Source organism: Suncus etruscus, chromosome 14, assembly GCF_024139225.1.
Source record: "Suncus etruscus isolate mSunEtr1 chromosome 14, mSunEtr1.pri.cur, whole genome shotgun sequence".
Classification (NCBI taxonomy): domain Eukaryota; kingdom Metazoa; phylum Chordata; class Mammalia; order Eulipotyphla; family Soricidae; genus Suncus; species Suncus etruscus.
The window spans coordinates 95,853,475-95,870,192 of record NC_064861.1 but is presented as its reverse complement, the minus strand read 5'-3'; the positions used below and the strand labels follow the sequence as shown (position 1 = coordinate 95,870,192).

General features: G+C 45.9%; 2 protein-coding genes across 2 annotated transcripts; one reads left to right on the top strand and one right to left on the bottom strand.

Moving 5' to 3' along the window:
* Window positions 1-158: 158 nt before the first annotated feature.
* LOC126028009 (protein FAM199X-like) lies at window positions 159-2,524 on the bottom strand. The gene is given in 2 exon segments (XM_049787050.1): window positions 159-2,455; window positions 2,458-2,524. Coding segments are annotated over 2 exon segments (1,164 nt in total). The 3' UTR covers window positions 159-1,358.
* On the top strand, window positions 2,523-13,101 carry LOC126028695 (leukocyte immunoglobulin-like receptor subfamily A member 6). Its single transcript, XM_049787629.1, has 9 exons — window positions 2,523-2,759; window positions 9,637-9,841; window positions 9,940-10,242; window positions 10,440-10,736; window positions 10,911-11,213; window positions 11,436-11,486; window positions 12,092-12,147; window positions 12,729-12,881; window positions 12,955-13,101. The coding sequence occupies exons 1-9, from the start codon at window positions 2,523-2,525 to the stop codon at window positions 13,099-13,101; spliced, it is 1,752 nt and encodes a 583-aa protein (XP_049643586.1).
* The last annotated feature ends 3,617 nt before the right edge of the window (window positions 13,102-16,718 follow it).

The following is a 16,718-nucleotide window of genomic DNA, read 5'->3' as shown; positions in this document are numbered from 1 at the left end:
CTACCATTCCAAGATTGTAAGGCTGTCTATAATAAGAAAATTATGAATTTCAGAAAGCATTTCAATTTTAGTGGTATGTTCTTTAATCCATGTAAATTTTTAAACACAGATAAGAATAAAAGGAATCACTCTAATTATATATTATCTAATGTTGATAACAAACTCTTCGTTAGGGTAGTGGACATAGTGAAGAGATTGGTGTTGGAACAATGTATGCCTGAAACTCAATAATAAATATCTTTATAACTTGGTAATCCCATGGTGATTCAATAAAAATATCATTTAAACTATGACTTCTAAACTAAAATCAGAATTCCTAGAAATAGCCAAGAAACAAAGATGATTTCCTTGATCTTTCTGTTGTCTGTAATACAGAGAATTTTAGCAGAACTATAAGGGTTTTCTATTAGTTAATTTTGAACAAAATCTGTTCACATGTTCACAGAAAATTTTATCCCAAGATATTTAAAAATTAGATCTGTGCTGGGCAAAAAAAGACTTACCAAAAAAAAAAAAAAAAGATTTCTGCTTCTAAGATAGTTTTATAACCTTAAATTTTAGAAAACTTTGGAAAAACAGAATTGGTTACTTTGCCTAATTGCTTCCACTATTTGAATAGCAATCAAAGTGGTATCAAGTTTAATAGTTGACCTACGCATAATTATTTCTTCAGTAGTGGTCACTTACATAAAGTATTCTGAATTTACATAAAGTGAAAAAATGAACAGTAACGACATTAGGGCCTCTTTTCGTACCTGTTAATAATGAATGAAAACAGGTAGAACTAAACCCAATGAAGGCACTACAGAAAATAGCAAACCACACCTCACATTCAACAACTCAAAAAATAATTCCACTAATAGTTGATAATCATGCTATGGCCCGCTAGTAAACCAAGAAATTGCAACATCAGGAAAGAAACTGAATTATAATCTCTATATAAATTGTCAGCAGTACCTTATCATCTTCTAAACTTTCAGTGTATATACTAATCTCTGAAAAAACCCATTTAACCACCCTAAAATTCAAACAGTCCAACATTTATCTAAATGTTCTTAAAACTACAATGTGCTGTGCTGTAGAATAACCGGTTGCTAGTTAAAAGACAATGCTGGGCCTCCTTCCTGGTTATATCTGATTTACTAGAAGGGTGGAACCCAATAATATTCATTTTTAACAACTTTTCACACGAGCTGAAGCTGTTGGCCCAGGAACACCGAATTGAAAACCACTGGCCTAAATTATTCATGGTACATTAGCACAACCCTAACCAAAAAGTTTGGTCAAGATGCATGTAAAATATTAAGGACGGAACACTTAAAAGCTTAGAAAAAAAAGCAAATATAAAGCCACCCTGATTACATTAAAACATCTACATCTGCTTCATGGTCTTCCTCAGTGACTTTCAGGGAAAGCACTTCTTCATTCAGGAAGAGCCCACTAAGCCTCTCCTTCCGAGCCTGCCTTTGTTCTTTCAGCTGCCGCTTGCGCAAGGCCTTCTGCTGCAATTTCCGCTGCTTGGATCGCTTTTTTGAATCCCGAATCCGTTCTGCTGCACTTGCAGACAAGTTGCTGTCACTGTGTGCTCGACTCATGTTGGCACTGGAGTTTGAAGCAGAGTTTCCAACACTGGACCCACTGCTGCTTGCAGAACTGACCATACTGGCGCTGCTGCTGCTGGCACTGGCACTGACACCGCTCACTCCACTGGTGCTGGCACAACTAAAGTTGCTTCTCTTCCAGGCCTCTCTAGCAGGCCTTTGACGAGGGCTGTGCTCTTTGATATAGTTTCTGACCTGCTTCAGCTTTTCATCTGTGAGACAGTTAAGTTCAATAATAAACTCACTGTCTGTAGGGGAGATTTGAGCAGAAGGATCAATTATTTTAATAATATCAAGTTGCTCCCGAAGACCCATTTCAGTACTGACTTTACGGCTCAAATACTCAATATATTCCACCTGTTCATCATTGGTCATTGCACTCCAAGGAAGTTCATCTAAATTCTGGTGCTTGTTTTTCTTTTTAGGAAACAAGCAAGGTGAACTTGGAATACTGGGTATAACATCATAAAGTGCATCACTTCCACTGGCAATGTCACTCCCTGGTAACTGCCATTCAAATTCACTATCTGACCAATCCCAGTATGTGCTAATAGAAGAAGAGACATCACTACAGACACTCCCCTCGGGAAATAAATCAAACGAAGTGAAATCCTGATCATCTAACAGGGAATAGCAATCGTCTTGGTCTCCAACAGAAACTGATGAAAACAGCTCCTCACTGCATTCTGAACTGGCAACACTTGTTCCACAGGATGTTAAGTTCCACCTGTTGGTGTGGAAGCGGTGGAGCGGGTCGGTGCGGTGGCACGACGACAGCTGACAGCCGAAGTCGCTGATGTCCAGGCAGCCCGGCTCCTCGCTGGGGCAATTGCCCGCGCCGCGGGGGGGCCCAGCAGCGGGCAGGGCTCCTCGGGGGTGAGAAACTTCTCGTACGAAGTCGTGGCTAAGGCCTCGTCGGACATGATCGCAGAAGGCCGGCTCGGGGTGACCACTCTGGTCCCCTCCCCTGCCCCCACTCGGAACGGGGCAGCGTCAAGGGGCCGCCGGAGATCACCACGATCCTCCGAGCATCAACGCACCCCCAGGGGCTCCGGCAGCTACTGGAGGGGGCGCCACCACTCCTGCTCGACTCCCGCGGCGTTCCGCAGCTACCGCCACCCCAATGGCCCACTCGGCTCCCAGCCGCAGCCGCGCAGGGTCCATATAGATATTTTATAGATATATATAGATATTATATATAGATAGATATAGATATAGATATAGATATAGATATAGATATAGATATAGATATAGATATCTATATTATATATAGATACCAGGCTCTATTTCAGGGGAGCAGCTGAGACTGCATCCATAGGATGTCCCTTCCATGAGAAACTACTGCCCATGCTTCTCACACCCCAGAGTGTCTCCCTCTAACTGAGGCTCTTCCTTCATCACCCTGGATGGTGTCTCAGATACTATGTGTCTATACAACTATGTGTGAGCATATAGTTGGTAGGAATTGAGAGAACCTCTGAAAGAACCAGGCACCCTCTTCTGACACAGCAGGTCCTAGAAGTACATGAGGTATGGCCTGGGTATCTTGCCTGTACCAACTGTACTTGGAGAGATCTAGGCCCAAATGTAGGTCACATTCTGAGTTCTTTTGCTCTTAAACAGCAAAGTTCCACCTACTAGTTGGTGTTGAATGATGCCTGCATCTGCCAATTTTGGTTTTGACTGATGCCTGTATGGCCTATTGTTGATGTTTATGATACCATTGTTAGGTGTTGACCGGTACCTGCCTTTCCACTTTGTGACATGTTCATCTCTAATAAGAGCCAGAAACACTTTCTCTATAATAAAAACTGGTCAATTACTCCACATTTCTTCATTCTCTGGCTCACTAGCATTCTATTTTGCTGGCAATTGGGTCACAGCAGTTGGTGCTCAGATGTTTCTCCTGGCTCTACACTAAAGAATTACACCTGGGGGCCGGCACCATGGCGCTAGAGGTAAGGTGCTGCCTTGCCAATGTAGCCTAGGACGAACCGTGGTTCGATCCACTGGTGTCCCATATGGTTCCCCAAGCCAGGAGCAACTTCTGAGTGCATAGCCAGGAGTAACCCCTGAGTGTCACTGGGTGTGGCCCAAAAACCAAAAAAAAAAAAAAAAAAAAAAGAATTACACCAGGTTGGGTGTTCAGGACACCATATGGGATCTGGAGATTGAACTTAGATCAGCCATGTGAAATACAAGCACCCTACCTATTCTATTTTCTCTCCAACCGCTAGCACACATCTTATGGTTTATTTTTATTGACAGAAGTTGATTTGGCAGGGCCATAGGAAGTATGTGTACATGGAGTCGCAAATTTTGTTTTCCAAGCTTTCTTATGAAATTATTACTTTTCAACACTGCTGGTTATATTTTATATATTTTTGTTTATTTATGTTTTTCTTTATTTGAGATTATATTAAGGATAGTTTTGTCAGGATTCTAGTAACACCACACCCAGCTTTGTTCAGGAATTTTTTCTGGTAGGGTTTAGGGGACCCAGGGTTAAACCACAGTCAGCCATGTTCAAAAGCCAGGGCCTTAGTGATTTTATAACTCTCTAAGTGATTTTATTTTTTAAATAACAATTTCCTTGTTTAAGCACCATGGTTACAAATATGTTCATAACTGGTTTCTTATCTTTTTGTTTTGTTTTGTTTTGGGGTCACACCTGGCAATGCTCAGGGGTTACTCCTGGCTCTGTGCTCAGAAATAGCCCCTGGCAGGCACGGGGGACCATATGGGATGCTGGGATTTGACCCACCGTCCTTCTGCATGAAAGGCAAACACCTTGCCTCCATGCTATCTCTCCGGCCCCATAACTGGTTTCTATCACAAATGCAATCCCTATTCACTAGAGCAACTTTCCAGCCACCAATGTCACCCATTTCCCTCACCCCTGTTGGGTTACCCATTATTAAAATAAAACAAAGTTTATCCCTAGTTTCTTTGTATCTGTTCGTTTACAACTTGGTTTTACCTAAAACAAAGATTGTCTTATATTTTAACCTGGGTGGGACAGGGTCGGGATAGCTGCCCTACCTTGGGGTGGTATCTGTACTGAATAAAAACAGTAGTTCTGGCAGGCAGCAGGCACTCCAATTAGGTAGAAGATGGCTAGATTACAAGTCTTTCAACCTCAGCCTGGTTTGGATTATTTCTATGTGACCTGATACAGATTTGTTCATTCATCTGGTCTTGAAGATATGGCAGGTGGGGTAATTTTGCAATCCCTCATCCCTTTGAGATTTTAAAGAGAAAATGTCATAGGCCTTGAGCACAGGAAATGTCTCATTATATTCTGTTTCGTTGAGGTACATAAACTAATTTTTTCAAGTCACACAGAAAGAAAATACAAACCAGGTTACTAAACTCTCTCAGTGATCAGGAGTGTGGTGTCCACAGTGGTTTTATAGGGACGAAGCACCCACACAGGTCACTTGCTCCATGTCTCCTGTGTACAATGTGGCTCTCATGAGCCTCCTCCTGGGTCTATTTTTTTTCATTCATGAGATGCAGCAGATGCCAGAGAACAAGGATACTTGGTGTTCAAGAGAACAACTGAGATTCTCTTCCATGTTGGTATTTTTCTCTACACATAAGCTCCTGTTGGTTCCTTCATTGGCCAAGAATGTCAAGGAATATGGATTTATTCTCTTCCCCTGTACCTGAGTCCCAGCTGTTTTTTTCTACTCAGTCATTTATCCCACCACGTCCTTCTCACACCTTCCTCCAGGACCACATGTGAATACAGGCCTCCTCTGCTGTTCTCTCTGATCTCAATGTGTCCAGCCCTTTTATACACCCTACAAATTTCCCCAAACTTCCAATTTTATAAATGGCTCCTAAACAGTAGCTTATGGAAAGAAGACCTTGAGCTCATTAAATATTCTGTTGTTACAGATGATAAATTTGTTTGATTACCCCTATATTTTGTGAAATTTTATATTTTGTGGTTCTATATTTTAATGTTCTTCCCTCCATGTGGTTTGAAGAATTCGGCTTCATTTTTGTTTTTTACAGATATTTAGCACACCAGAAGTCCAATAAACCTCCCACATTCCTGGTGTTATAATATCTTGGGTTTAAATGTGAGGATGTCTAAGGTAGTTGAGGGAACTTAGAGATCTTGAGGTAGTATGACTGAGTCTGAAGCACCTTAGAAAGCCTGAGGAAGGCTGAGGTTCTTATTCTACAATGGCTACATTCCAGGACCTTCATCACGGTCTTTCCCCTAGGTCACACACACACAGTCACTCCTCACTGACCTTTCTAAGGTTATCTGCTTCAGTGGCCATGAAACCTGCTTATAATCCAATAGCTGAGCCTTCCCAGGGATGGGCCACATGATATTCATGCTTAGGTCACATTGGAGTACAGTGGACAGGGTCAGGGCTGAAATCTCCCAGTAACCCTCTGCTCTGGTGACCTTTTCCATTGTCCAGCCTTGGTTGGGCTTCGGGGCCTCAAATTCAGCTCACCAAGACTCTGCTCCGAGGTGTGGTTGTGTGACTCCTCCTTACTTCAGAAAGAGTTTTTCTGCCTGCAGAGACCCAACACACTGCTGGAGTCTATCCCCGTGTGATCATTCACGAGTGTGAATTTAGACATCTCAATACTCTCTTCAGAGAACTGCCTCACCCTGGAAGAAGTTTGTTCATCCATCCTGATGTCAAGGGCTGCACCCTGAGGAAGCAGAGATTGGAGCTGAGCTCAGAACTGGGACATGGGTGTTTATGGGGACAGAGGGGCTCATCAGTCACAGACTCCATCCACCGAGGTCCTTTCACAGAACAGGACCCAGTAACAAATGTGGGACCTAGAATTGCAGCACAGTGATAAAGCATTTGCTTTGCATGTAGCCAACCTGGGAAAAACCCAGGTTCTGTCCTTGACATCACATAGGGTCCCCAAGCCTGCCAAGAGTAATCCCTAAACACTGCCAAATGTGGCCCGTAAACAAACAAACAAAAAAAAGACTGGGTACCAGGCACTGAGCATGAGGAGCACAAGCTTGGGTGTGGAGATAAAGAGAAAAAGGAAACTGGAGAGGGTCCAATACGAACATCGTTCATTTCCTATCAACTCTGGGCTCACACAAGGGGAAACTATATCTCTGCAACAGCATCTGCGCTTCTGCAGCACACACACACACACACACACACACACACACACACACACACAGGTCTGTAGTCCTGTCAAGAGTGAGGACAGAAGAGCTGTCATGTTCAGAGACAGACACCCCCAGGAGTGGGAAGAAGAGGGCCTGGATTCTAGTGGAAGGGCTGTCTCAGGAATGCAGATTCTCAGTTGATCCCTTGAAATAGAGCCTGGTCCCAAGGGGGCTGTCCCCATTCTTGAGTTTTTGAGGTGACACCCTGTAACCCAAAAACCAGCCCCAAGGGACACAGCGGGGCTCTCTCTACTTTGAACAAGCCTGTGCTCTCCCTGCAGTGTGCTCCTCTCTCTTTTCCATTCTCCCCATCTCTTCCTCAGCACCTCAGAATGAAACTTATTTTTCCTTTATTGTTCATCTCTTCCTGAAATTCTTTTCTGTGAGGAAAAGCAACAGACATGGGACCCTGGGTCAAGTCTAGGTATCACCACCAAATCTAATGAATCTTGTCAGAGGCCCACTGAGAAGTCTCTCATCAGCATGAATGCTGACCAAAATTCTTGATAGTGAAAGATATTTCTCATCCCTTAATAACAAACATTTATTTGGCTTAAATATGAACCTCACATTATCTAGGCAGAATCTTTTCAGAAGGCCCACCAAGAAGTCTTCCCTCAACATAAATGGCTGTCAAGATTTTTGACAGTGAAAGATATTTCTTATGCTAAATAACAAGCATTCATTTGGTCTATATATGAACCTCCCTTCTATTGTGTTAAGTTTGTACATTGTTAAACCTTTTACACATGAAACATAAGGTTTTTTTTGTTTGTTTGTTTTGGGTCACACCCAGCAGTGCTCAGGGGTTACTCCTGGCTCTACACTCAGAAATCGCTCCTGGCAGGCTCGGGGGACCATATGGAATACAGGGATTCTAACCACTGATCTTCTGCATGAAAAGCAAATGCCTTACCTCCATGCTATCTCTCCAGCCCCTTTAGAGGCAAATATAGCCTTGATGAATTCCTCTTTCTCTGGAGAACTCAGCACCAAAATATATGCAAAAACAACTTTATTTCTCTTGTCTTCTACATGCCCTTGCAGTTTTAAACAAATTGGAATCTTCTGCCTTTTGGACATCTCTAAAAGACTTTGAGCATTTGCTAACTCATTTTTTTTAGCCCTGCAGATATGATCACACAGCTGGAAAGCAGCCCTGACCACTGCAAGTGTTAATCAGGAAAACACACTCGCATGCATGAACATGACCATACAAACAGGTTTTTCTTCATTCATTCATGTTTTGGCTCTAGCCTCCAATGCTTTGGTTCTAAAGGTCAACAACCCTCACTCTCTTGATAAATCCTGCCCTTAATGAGATCACAGGCAGGTCTCAGAGGGTCTAACTCAGGACCAGATCCTCCCTTGGGACTGTCCTGCTAGTAGCCTCTGCTCCCACACAGGCTCTCAGAGGGACCATGGTCAAGGGGGCTTTGACCTCCATGCCCAAAGTCCACATCTGTGTGTGACAGGGCAGGGTCCCCTCCTGTGTGAGGGGCTGAGGGAGACCCTAGGGCCCTGGACCCTGGCAGGAACAGGGACAAGCTCAAGACATGTATCTGGGTCCACCAGATACACATGGACATGGTACTGGTTCATTTCTTGTCCCCATGGCCTCTCCTGGAGACCAGAATGTGGTTCCCAAATTGCGACCCTGAGCTGGGTTCTGTAGCCCAACTGAGCTCCTGTATTTTGGTCCTCCGTTTTAGGGGAATGAAAGCTTCCTGTTGGTCCCAGAGAAAGTTGTGTTGGTTAATTCAGGGGGACTGTCTCTGTGGGTGAGTCAGATCCAGTTTCTTTCCAGTCTCCCAGTGAGTCCTGCTACTTCACAGTCATAACAGAGTCAGAAGAGGGGCCATAACATCAGGATGTTAGGGGAAACTGAGGCTCAGAGCGAATCAAAGTTGCTCATCCCTATGGTGGCGCACCAGAAATTGCCAGTCACTTTTCCTGCCTGCTTGAGGTACCTACATAGAGCAGGACTCATGACAAGAGTGAGACGCTCTCTCTGAGTGTGGAAGCAGGGAGGTTGAAGGGGAAAGGAAAAAAGAAATGGGGGTAAAGTGGGTGTTCTTGAAATTCTGCCAAACCTCTGGGTACACATATGAGTTCCCATGTTTCTCAAAGGCAAATGCTGTTCTCAGAGACTCCTTCCAGGTTGAGGTGCCAGAGACCTAGTGTTGAAGAGGGGGATACTCTGGGTTGAGGGGAAGGACAGTTCCATGTCTCCCCTGAAATAGGCAACTTGGGCAGTTTGGAAAAAAGCTGCTCTCCTAAAACATAGCCTGATCCCTGGGGGCAGGTCCCTTTTCTGAGAGCTCTGACGTGACAACCAATGACCTGCAAAGACAGCCCCAGGGACACACCTTGTGTCTATCCTGTGGAGCACTGAGTCCTTCCAGGACACAGCTGAGACAGGAGGAGATGAATGCCATGACGTCCCTCGTAGCCATAGTCTGTTTGGGTGAGTTTCCAAGGGGACCTGGGATTCAGGGGGGCCAAGGGAGGAGGCTCTGTCATGATTCAGAACAAATTCTCACATGGTCTCTCATTCGCATCCCTCTCTCTCCCCTCTCTCTGTTTCTCTCTCTAGGGCTGTGTGTGGGCACCGGGAACCCTGTGTGGACTGGTGAGTGTGACCCCAGGTCCCAGGTCCCCAATGACAGAACCCAAAGTTGACAGAAAACAGCAATTTTGGAGTGCATGTGGGAGATATGGAGGTCCTGGCCTGAGAGCCGGGATTGGGGCATGTCTGTGACCAGCCTCTGCTTTCTTGCAGGGACCCTTCCCAGACCCACCCTCTGGGCTGAGCCAGACTCTTTGGTTCCCTTTGGGAGCTCTGTGACCTTCTGGTGTCAGGGGGCCTCGGGGATCCAGGAGTTCCTTCTGGATAAAGTAGGAAATTCATCACCCTGGGATATGCAGTTCCCACTGGAGCCAGGGGACAAGGCCAAGTTGTCTGTTCCCTTCATCACAGAAGCACATGCAGGAACTTACTACTGTCACTGTAAAAACTCCACCAACTGGTCAGAGCACAGTAACGCCCTGGAGTTGGTGGTCACAGGTGAGACTCACCCTGGTCCCTGTGCTCCCCTCACCTGACAGCAGAGGGAGAGTTTGATCCTCAAGTTGTGACCCTCTAACCACTCCCCCCCCCTCCAGGCCTGTACAGGAAACCATCCCTCATTGCCCTATCAAGCCCTGTCCTGACCTCGGGGGAGACCGTTGAGCTCCAGTGTGCTTCATTTCAAGGATTCGACAGGTTCATCCTGACTCAGGAGGGAGACCCTGAGACCCCACGGACCTTTGACTCAAAACAACTAGCATTTGGGGAGACCCAGACTGTGTTCACTGTGGGCCCTGTGACCCCTGACCGTAGGTGGTCATTCCAGTGTTATGGCCATTTTGCGCAGACACCCCAAGAATGGTCTCACCCCAGCGACCTGCTGCAGCTCCTGGTCTCAGGTGAGGCTCATCCTGGTCCCTCCAGGTTTTGCAACATCGGATTCTTAGGGTCTGCCTCAGAGGGGAGCCCATGTGAGAGTGTGGGTGAGGAAGCACGTGGTCCTGGAGCACAGACACAGAAGGGTGAGAAGACAATGTCATCGAGAAAGGCAGAGCAAAGGGCAGAGGCACAGACCTACTGTCCCCCTTTTCTGCAGGTGCATCTAGAAGACCCTCCCTGCTGAGCCTACAAGGTACGATCGTGACCCTAGGACAGAATGTGACCCTGCGGTGTCGCTCTGAGGTCAGCTATGACACCTTCGCACTGACCAAAGAAGGGAGGCAAGATGTCCCCCAGCGCCCTGGCCACCACCCCCAAACCAGACTCTCACAGGCTGACTTCTCCCTGGGCCCTATAAGCGGCTCCCACGGTGGCCAGTACCGCTGCTTTGGAGGACAAGGCCTCACCCCTCAGTGGTCAGAGCCCAGTGACCCCCTGGACATCCTGGTGGCAGGTGAGGGGTCATTGTTAATTATGTATCCAAACTGTGATTACACCCCGTTCAGATGATGGTAGAATAGGGTGTGGGGGTTCCCAGGAAGCAAGGGCAGAGACCCAGGGTGCAGGGATAAAGAGAGGCCCTTGAATTCAGCTCTGACTGGGATCCCCTCACCCTTTTGTCTCCTAGGACAGATCAGGTCCACTCCAACCCTCTCAGTGCAGCCAGGCCCCTCAGTGAACCCAGGAGAGAACGTGACCTTCCTGTGTGTGTCAGGAGGCAAGAGGGACACTTTCCTGCTGGCCAAGGAGGGGGCAACCGGCCCTCCACTGAGCTTCAAAGTGGATAAGAGAGAGAATATAACAGAGGCCAAATTCTCCTTGGGCCCCGTGACCTCGGCTCATGGTGGCACTTACAGGTGCTACAGCTACAGCAGCAGAGTCCCCTACCGGCTGTCACACCCCAGCGCCCCCCTGCAGCTCCAGGTTTCAGGTGAGACCCAACTCTGTTCCCCCTGAGCTGATCATGTTCCCTCGGGTTCTAATGGGATTGAGGAGGGAGCTAGAATAGCCACCAGTGGTCTCCCTTAAGATTCTGGCACCCCTGCCACTCTCTAGGCACTCCACAGTGCCTGGTGGGATGGGTCCCTGAACTGTTATGAGAAAGGACATGGGGGTGTCAGCCTCAGGCCACCGCTCCTTCATTATATGCCAGGACCCTCTGAGGACAGTAGGAACCCAACAAGTGTGCCCACATCTGATGTGCGTAAGTATCGGTAGCAGCATCCAGGAAGGGAGGAAGATTGGACAAGGGAGAAGACAAGGAGGGAGACAGGAAGGATGAGGAGAGTGACAGGGAGGTGCTAAGCTCAGGGACCTGCAAGGGGATGAGGACAGGCAGGGAGGCAGGAGGCAGGGACACTGAGGGATGGCGACCTGTAGGTTTCTGTGTGGTTTTCTGGTACCCGGGGGCTCAGGGGTACAGCTTCCTCTGCCCTCAGATTGGGGCCCAGGTGAATCACTCAGCACTTAGGAGTGACTCTGCCCAGGTAAACCGAACCCTTTGATCCTCTGGCTGTCCATTGCTGGTGCACTGCTCGGTCTTCTCTTCTTCCTCTTCCTCCTTCGCTACCGCCGCAGACAGGCTGGACACTGGAAGGCAGGTGAGCAAGGGAGTGACCCCACCTGAGGGGCCTGTCCCAAGCCCTAGTGCCCCCAGAACTTCCTTTCCACTGTCCGCAGGAGCCTCACACTCAAAACACCAGGACACAGGACACAGGCCTGCATGCTCGGTAACTCCCTACCCAACCCTTGCCCCACCTACCTGCATTCCCTCTCTGACCCTAACACTGCCCTCTGCTCTGACCACAGTGCTCAAGTTCAGAAAAATGGCCCAGGGCACAGCTACAGGGAATGGATGGCTGAGAGTACAGGGACCCCGGGGACTGGGGCAGGGAAGGGCTGCCAGCTGGAGACTTTTCAGGGGACCTGCCAGGACACTTTTCCATTCCTCTCCCTCATATACCACAGTCACCCACACACAGTGTGAGGAAGGGGCACGGCTGAACCCCCAGGTGAGCCTGCTCTGCCCTAGCTCTGTCCGGGGTCCACTACATCCCCACAGCACACTGCCAGCTACCAGAGGACCCCATTGAGCTCAGCCCTCCTACCTCCTGAAGTGCAGCTGGGTCAGGGAACATGAATCAGTAGATTTCTCCAGGCTCCAGGGTCTCCCCAATTCCTGGGGCTGATATGCACAAAACAGAGCTCATTTGTTACACACACACACACACACACACACACACACACACACACCTCATCAATTGTACTGCACTCCATCAGCACTGGGTGGGAGGACAGACTGATTCCAGGAGCAGCAGCTGAAGGAAGGACAGATGTGAAGCTCAGAGCATCCAGGTGTTCACAGCTCAGAGGGAGCCTGGAGCAGCTGTGTGAGCCAAGGAGACGAATAAAGGTCACAGACACTCCTGCCCCCCCCCCCCCACAGAGCAGGCAGGATGAAGACCCCCATGGAGCAACCTATGCCCAGGTGAAGCACACAGGACTCCGACAGGGAGTGGCCTCCTCTCCTCCTGTTTCTGGAGCTCAGGGGAAGGCACAAGACGGACAGACAAAAGAAAACACACAGGCAGACCGGCAGGTGGGTCTCTCTGCTCTGAGCCCCCAGCTTCTCCGCACTCCCTCTCCACCCCTGACCCCCAATTTTCCTGTAGGTACCAGCACCTGATGTCCCCCTGGAAGTGACCTATGCACAGCTGGAACACCTGGATACTGCACAGAAGACTACAGCGTCTACTTCCTTCCTGTCACGGAAGCCCCCAGCCGAGCCCACCATGTATGCTTCTCTGGCTTTCCACTAGCCCAGCAAGGACCCAGCCCAGTCATGGGACCCCAGGAACTAATGTCCCACGTTGTGGAGATAAAGCACGAGATTTCTGAGTCATCAGTGTATGACATGAGAACCAATCCAAGAATAAAACGTTTCAGGGGCCAGAGCAAGAGCACAGCAGGAAGAGCATCTGCCTTGCACATGTGCCCAACCCAGGTTCAATTCCTAGCATCCCATTGGGTCCCCTGAGCACAGAGCCAGAAGTAACCTCTGAGCACTTCCTAATGTGGCCCAAAAACAAAAACAATAAAAAGAGTGGGGGTGGAATGGTGGCACAAATGGTAGAGCGATTGCCTTGCACGTGCTTACCTAGTGTCCCATATGGTCCCACTGGTGTCCCATATGGTCCCCCAAGCCAGGAGCTTTCTGAGTGCATAGCCAGGAGTAACCCCTGAGCGTCACCAGGTGTGGCCCAAAAACAAAACAAAACAGAAATTAAAAAATAATAAATATAAAGAAGACATCAGTTTTCCAAGAATGAGCAAGAAAAACATACTGGGCTGTGCACTGGGGAACTCAACACCAGGAAACTGTCACAAAAGGGCCACAGTTATTCGAGGTTGTTTATTGTTCCAAATGAATTTCTATAGTGTTTTATCCACTTCTTTAAAAAATGTCATGGGTATATTTAGAGGGATTGCATTATATCTGTATAATGCTTTGGGGAGTATTGCCATTTTAATGATGTTAATCCTGCCAATCCATGAGCAGGGTATGTTTCCATTTCTGTGTGTCCTCTCTTATTTCTTGAAGCAGGGTTTTAAAGTTTTCTTTGTATAGGTCCTTCACATCTTTAGTAAAGTTGACTCGAAGATACTTGAGTTTATGTGGTGCTAATGTTAATGGGGTTGTTTCCTTAATATCCATTTTATCCCTGTTATTATTGGTATATAAAAAAAAGCCGACCCGGAGAGATAGCACAGCGGTGTTTGCCTTGCAAGCAGCCAATCCAGGACCAAACGTGGTTGGTTTGAATCCCTGTGTCCCATATGGTCCCCCGTGCCTGCCAGGAGCTATTTCTGAGCAGACAGCCAGGAGTAACCCCTGAGCAATGCTGGGTGTGGCCCAAAAACAAAAAACAAAACAAAACAAAACAAAAAGCCATTGATTTTTGTGTGTTAATTTTATAGCCTGCCACATTGCTATATAAGTCTATTGTTTCTAGAAGCATTTTGATAGAGTGTTTAGGGTTTTCTAAGTAGAGTATCATGTCATCTGCAAAGAGTGAGAGCTTGACTTCTTCCTTTCCTATCTGGATTCCCTTGATATCTTTTTCTTGCCTAATCGCTATAGGAAGTAATTCCAGTGCTATATTGAATAGGAGTGGTGAGAGAGGACATCCTTGTCCTGTGCCAGAATTTAGAGGAAAGGCTTTTACTTTTTATCTATTGAGAATAATATTTGCCATTGGCTTGTGTTAGATGGCCATAACTATATTGAGAAAGGTTCCTTTCATTCCCATCTATTTTTGTAGTTTTATTAATATATTTTATGTAAACACCTTGGTTACAAACATGATTGTGGTTGGGTTTCAGTCATATAAGATGACAACCCCATCATCAGTGTAACATTCCCGCCACCAATGTCCCAAATATCTCTCATCCCTCCCTGCCCCCACCTGTACTCTAGACAGGTTTTCCAATTCCCTCATATATTCTCATTGTTGGGATAGTTCACAATGTTGTTATTTCTCTAACTAAACTTATCACTTTTTGTGGTGAGATTCATGAGCTGTAACATTCAGCTCTACTCTCTTTAGCCTCTGAAAATTGTTGAGAAATGTCTTTCAGTTTTCTTAAAACTCATAGATGAGTGAGACCATTCTGTGTCTTTCTCTCTCACTCTCTGACTTATTCACTCAGCATAATAAATTCCATATACATCCATGTATAGGAAAATTTAATGACTTCATCTCTCCTGATAAATATGAATATGAAATATTCGATTGTGTATATGCACCACAGTTTCTTTAGCCATTCATCTGTTGAAGGGCATCTTGGTTGTTTCCAGAGTCCTGTAATGGTAAATAAGGCTGCAATAAATATACGTGTAAGGAACGAGTTTTTGTATTGTATATTTGTGTTCCTAGGGCATATTCCTAGGAGTGGTATAGCTGGATCATATGGGAGCTCAATTTCCATTTTTTTTGAGGAATCTTCATATTCCTTTCCATAAAGGTTGAACTAGACGGCATTCCCACCAGCAGTGGATAAGAGTTCCTTTCTCACCGCATCCCTGCCAACACTGCTTATTCTCATTCTTTGAGATGTGTGCCAATCTCTGTGGTGTGAGGTGGTACCTCAGAGTTGTTTTAATTTGCATCTCTCTGATGGTTAGTGATGTGGAGCATTTTTTCATGTGCCTTTTGGCCATTAGTATTTCTTCTTTATCAAAGTGTCTGTCCATTTCTTCTCCCATTTTCTGATAGAATTATATGTTTTTTCTTGTAGAGTTCTGTCAGTGCCCTGTATATTTTGTATATTAGCCCCATATCTGATGGGTATTGGGTGAATAGTTTCTCCCAAACAGTGGGTGGCTCTTGTATACTGGGCACTACTACCTTTGAGGTGCAGAAGCTTCTCAGCTTAATATATTCCCATCTCTGTTAATCTCTGCTTTCACCTGCCTGGAGAGTGCAGTTTCCTTCTTGAAGATGCCTATAGTCTCAATGTCATGGAGTGATTTATTTATGTATTGCTCTATATACCTTATGGTTTCAGGTCTGATATCGAGGTCTTTAATCCATTTGGATTTTACCTTCGTACATGATGTTAGCTGAAGGTCTAAGTTCTCTTTTTGTAAGTGGCTAGCCAGTTGTGCCAACACCACTTGTTGAACAGGCTTTCTTTGCTCCATTTAGGACTTCTTGCTCCTTTATCAAAGATTAGATGATTGTATGTCTGGGGAGCATTCTCTGAGTACTCAAGTCTATTCCACTGATCTGAGGGTCTGTCTTTATTCCAATACCATGATTTTGATAACTATTGCTTTGTAATACAGTTTAAAGTTGGGGAACATAATGCCTCCCATATTCTTTTTTCCAATAATTGCTTTGGATATTTGAGGGTGGTTATTGTTCCAAATGAATTTGAAGAGTGCCCAATCCACTTCTTTGAAGAATGTCATCTGTATATTTATAGGGATCGCATTAAATCTGTTCAATGCTTTGGGGAGTATTGCCATTTTAATGATGTTAATCCTGCCAATTCATTAGCAGGGTATATGTTTCCATTTCCATGTGTCCTCTCTTATTTCTTGGAGCATAGTTTTATAATTTTCTTTGTATAGGTCCTTTACATCTTTAGTCAAGTTGACTACAATGTATTTGAGTTTGTGTGGCACTAATGTGAATGGGTTTGTTTTCTTAATGTCCATTTCTTCCCTATTATTATTGGTATATAGAAAGGTCATTGATTTTTGTGTGTTAATTTTGTAGCCTGCCACCTTGCTATATGAGTCTTTTGTTTGTAGAAGCTTTTTGGTAGAGTCTTTAGGATTTTCTAAGTAGAGTATCATGTCATCTGCAAACAGTGAGAGCTTGACTTCTTCCTTTCCTATCTGGATTCCCTTGATATCTTTTTCTTGCCT

Bases quoted from the DNA above. Each gene is read 5' to 3' on its own strand.
- LOC126028695 (XM_049787629.1), top strand. From the start codon at position 2,523: ATGATCGCAGAAGGCCGGCTCGGGGTGACCACTCTGGTCCCCTCCCCT. The intron at 10,243-10,439 runs GTGAGGCTCATC...CCTTTTCTGCAG, and splicing joins GCTGCAGCTCCTGGTCTCAG to GTGCATCTAGAAGACCCTCC. The intron at 11,487-12,091 runs GTAAGTATCGGT...CTCTGACCACAG, and splicing joins TGTGCCCACATCTGATGTGC to TGCTCAAGTTCAGAAAAATG.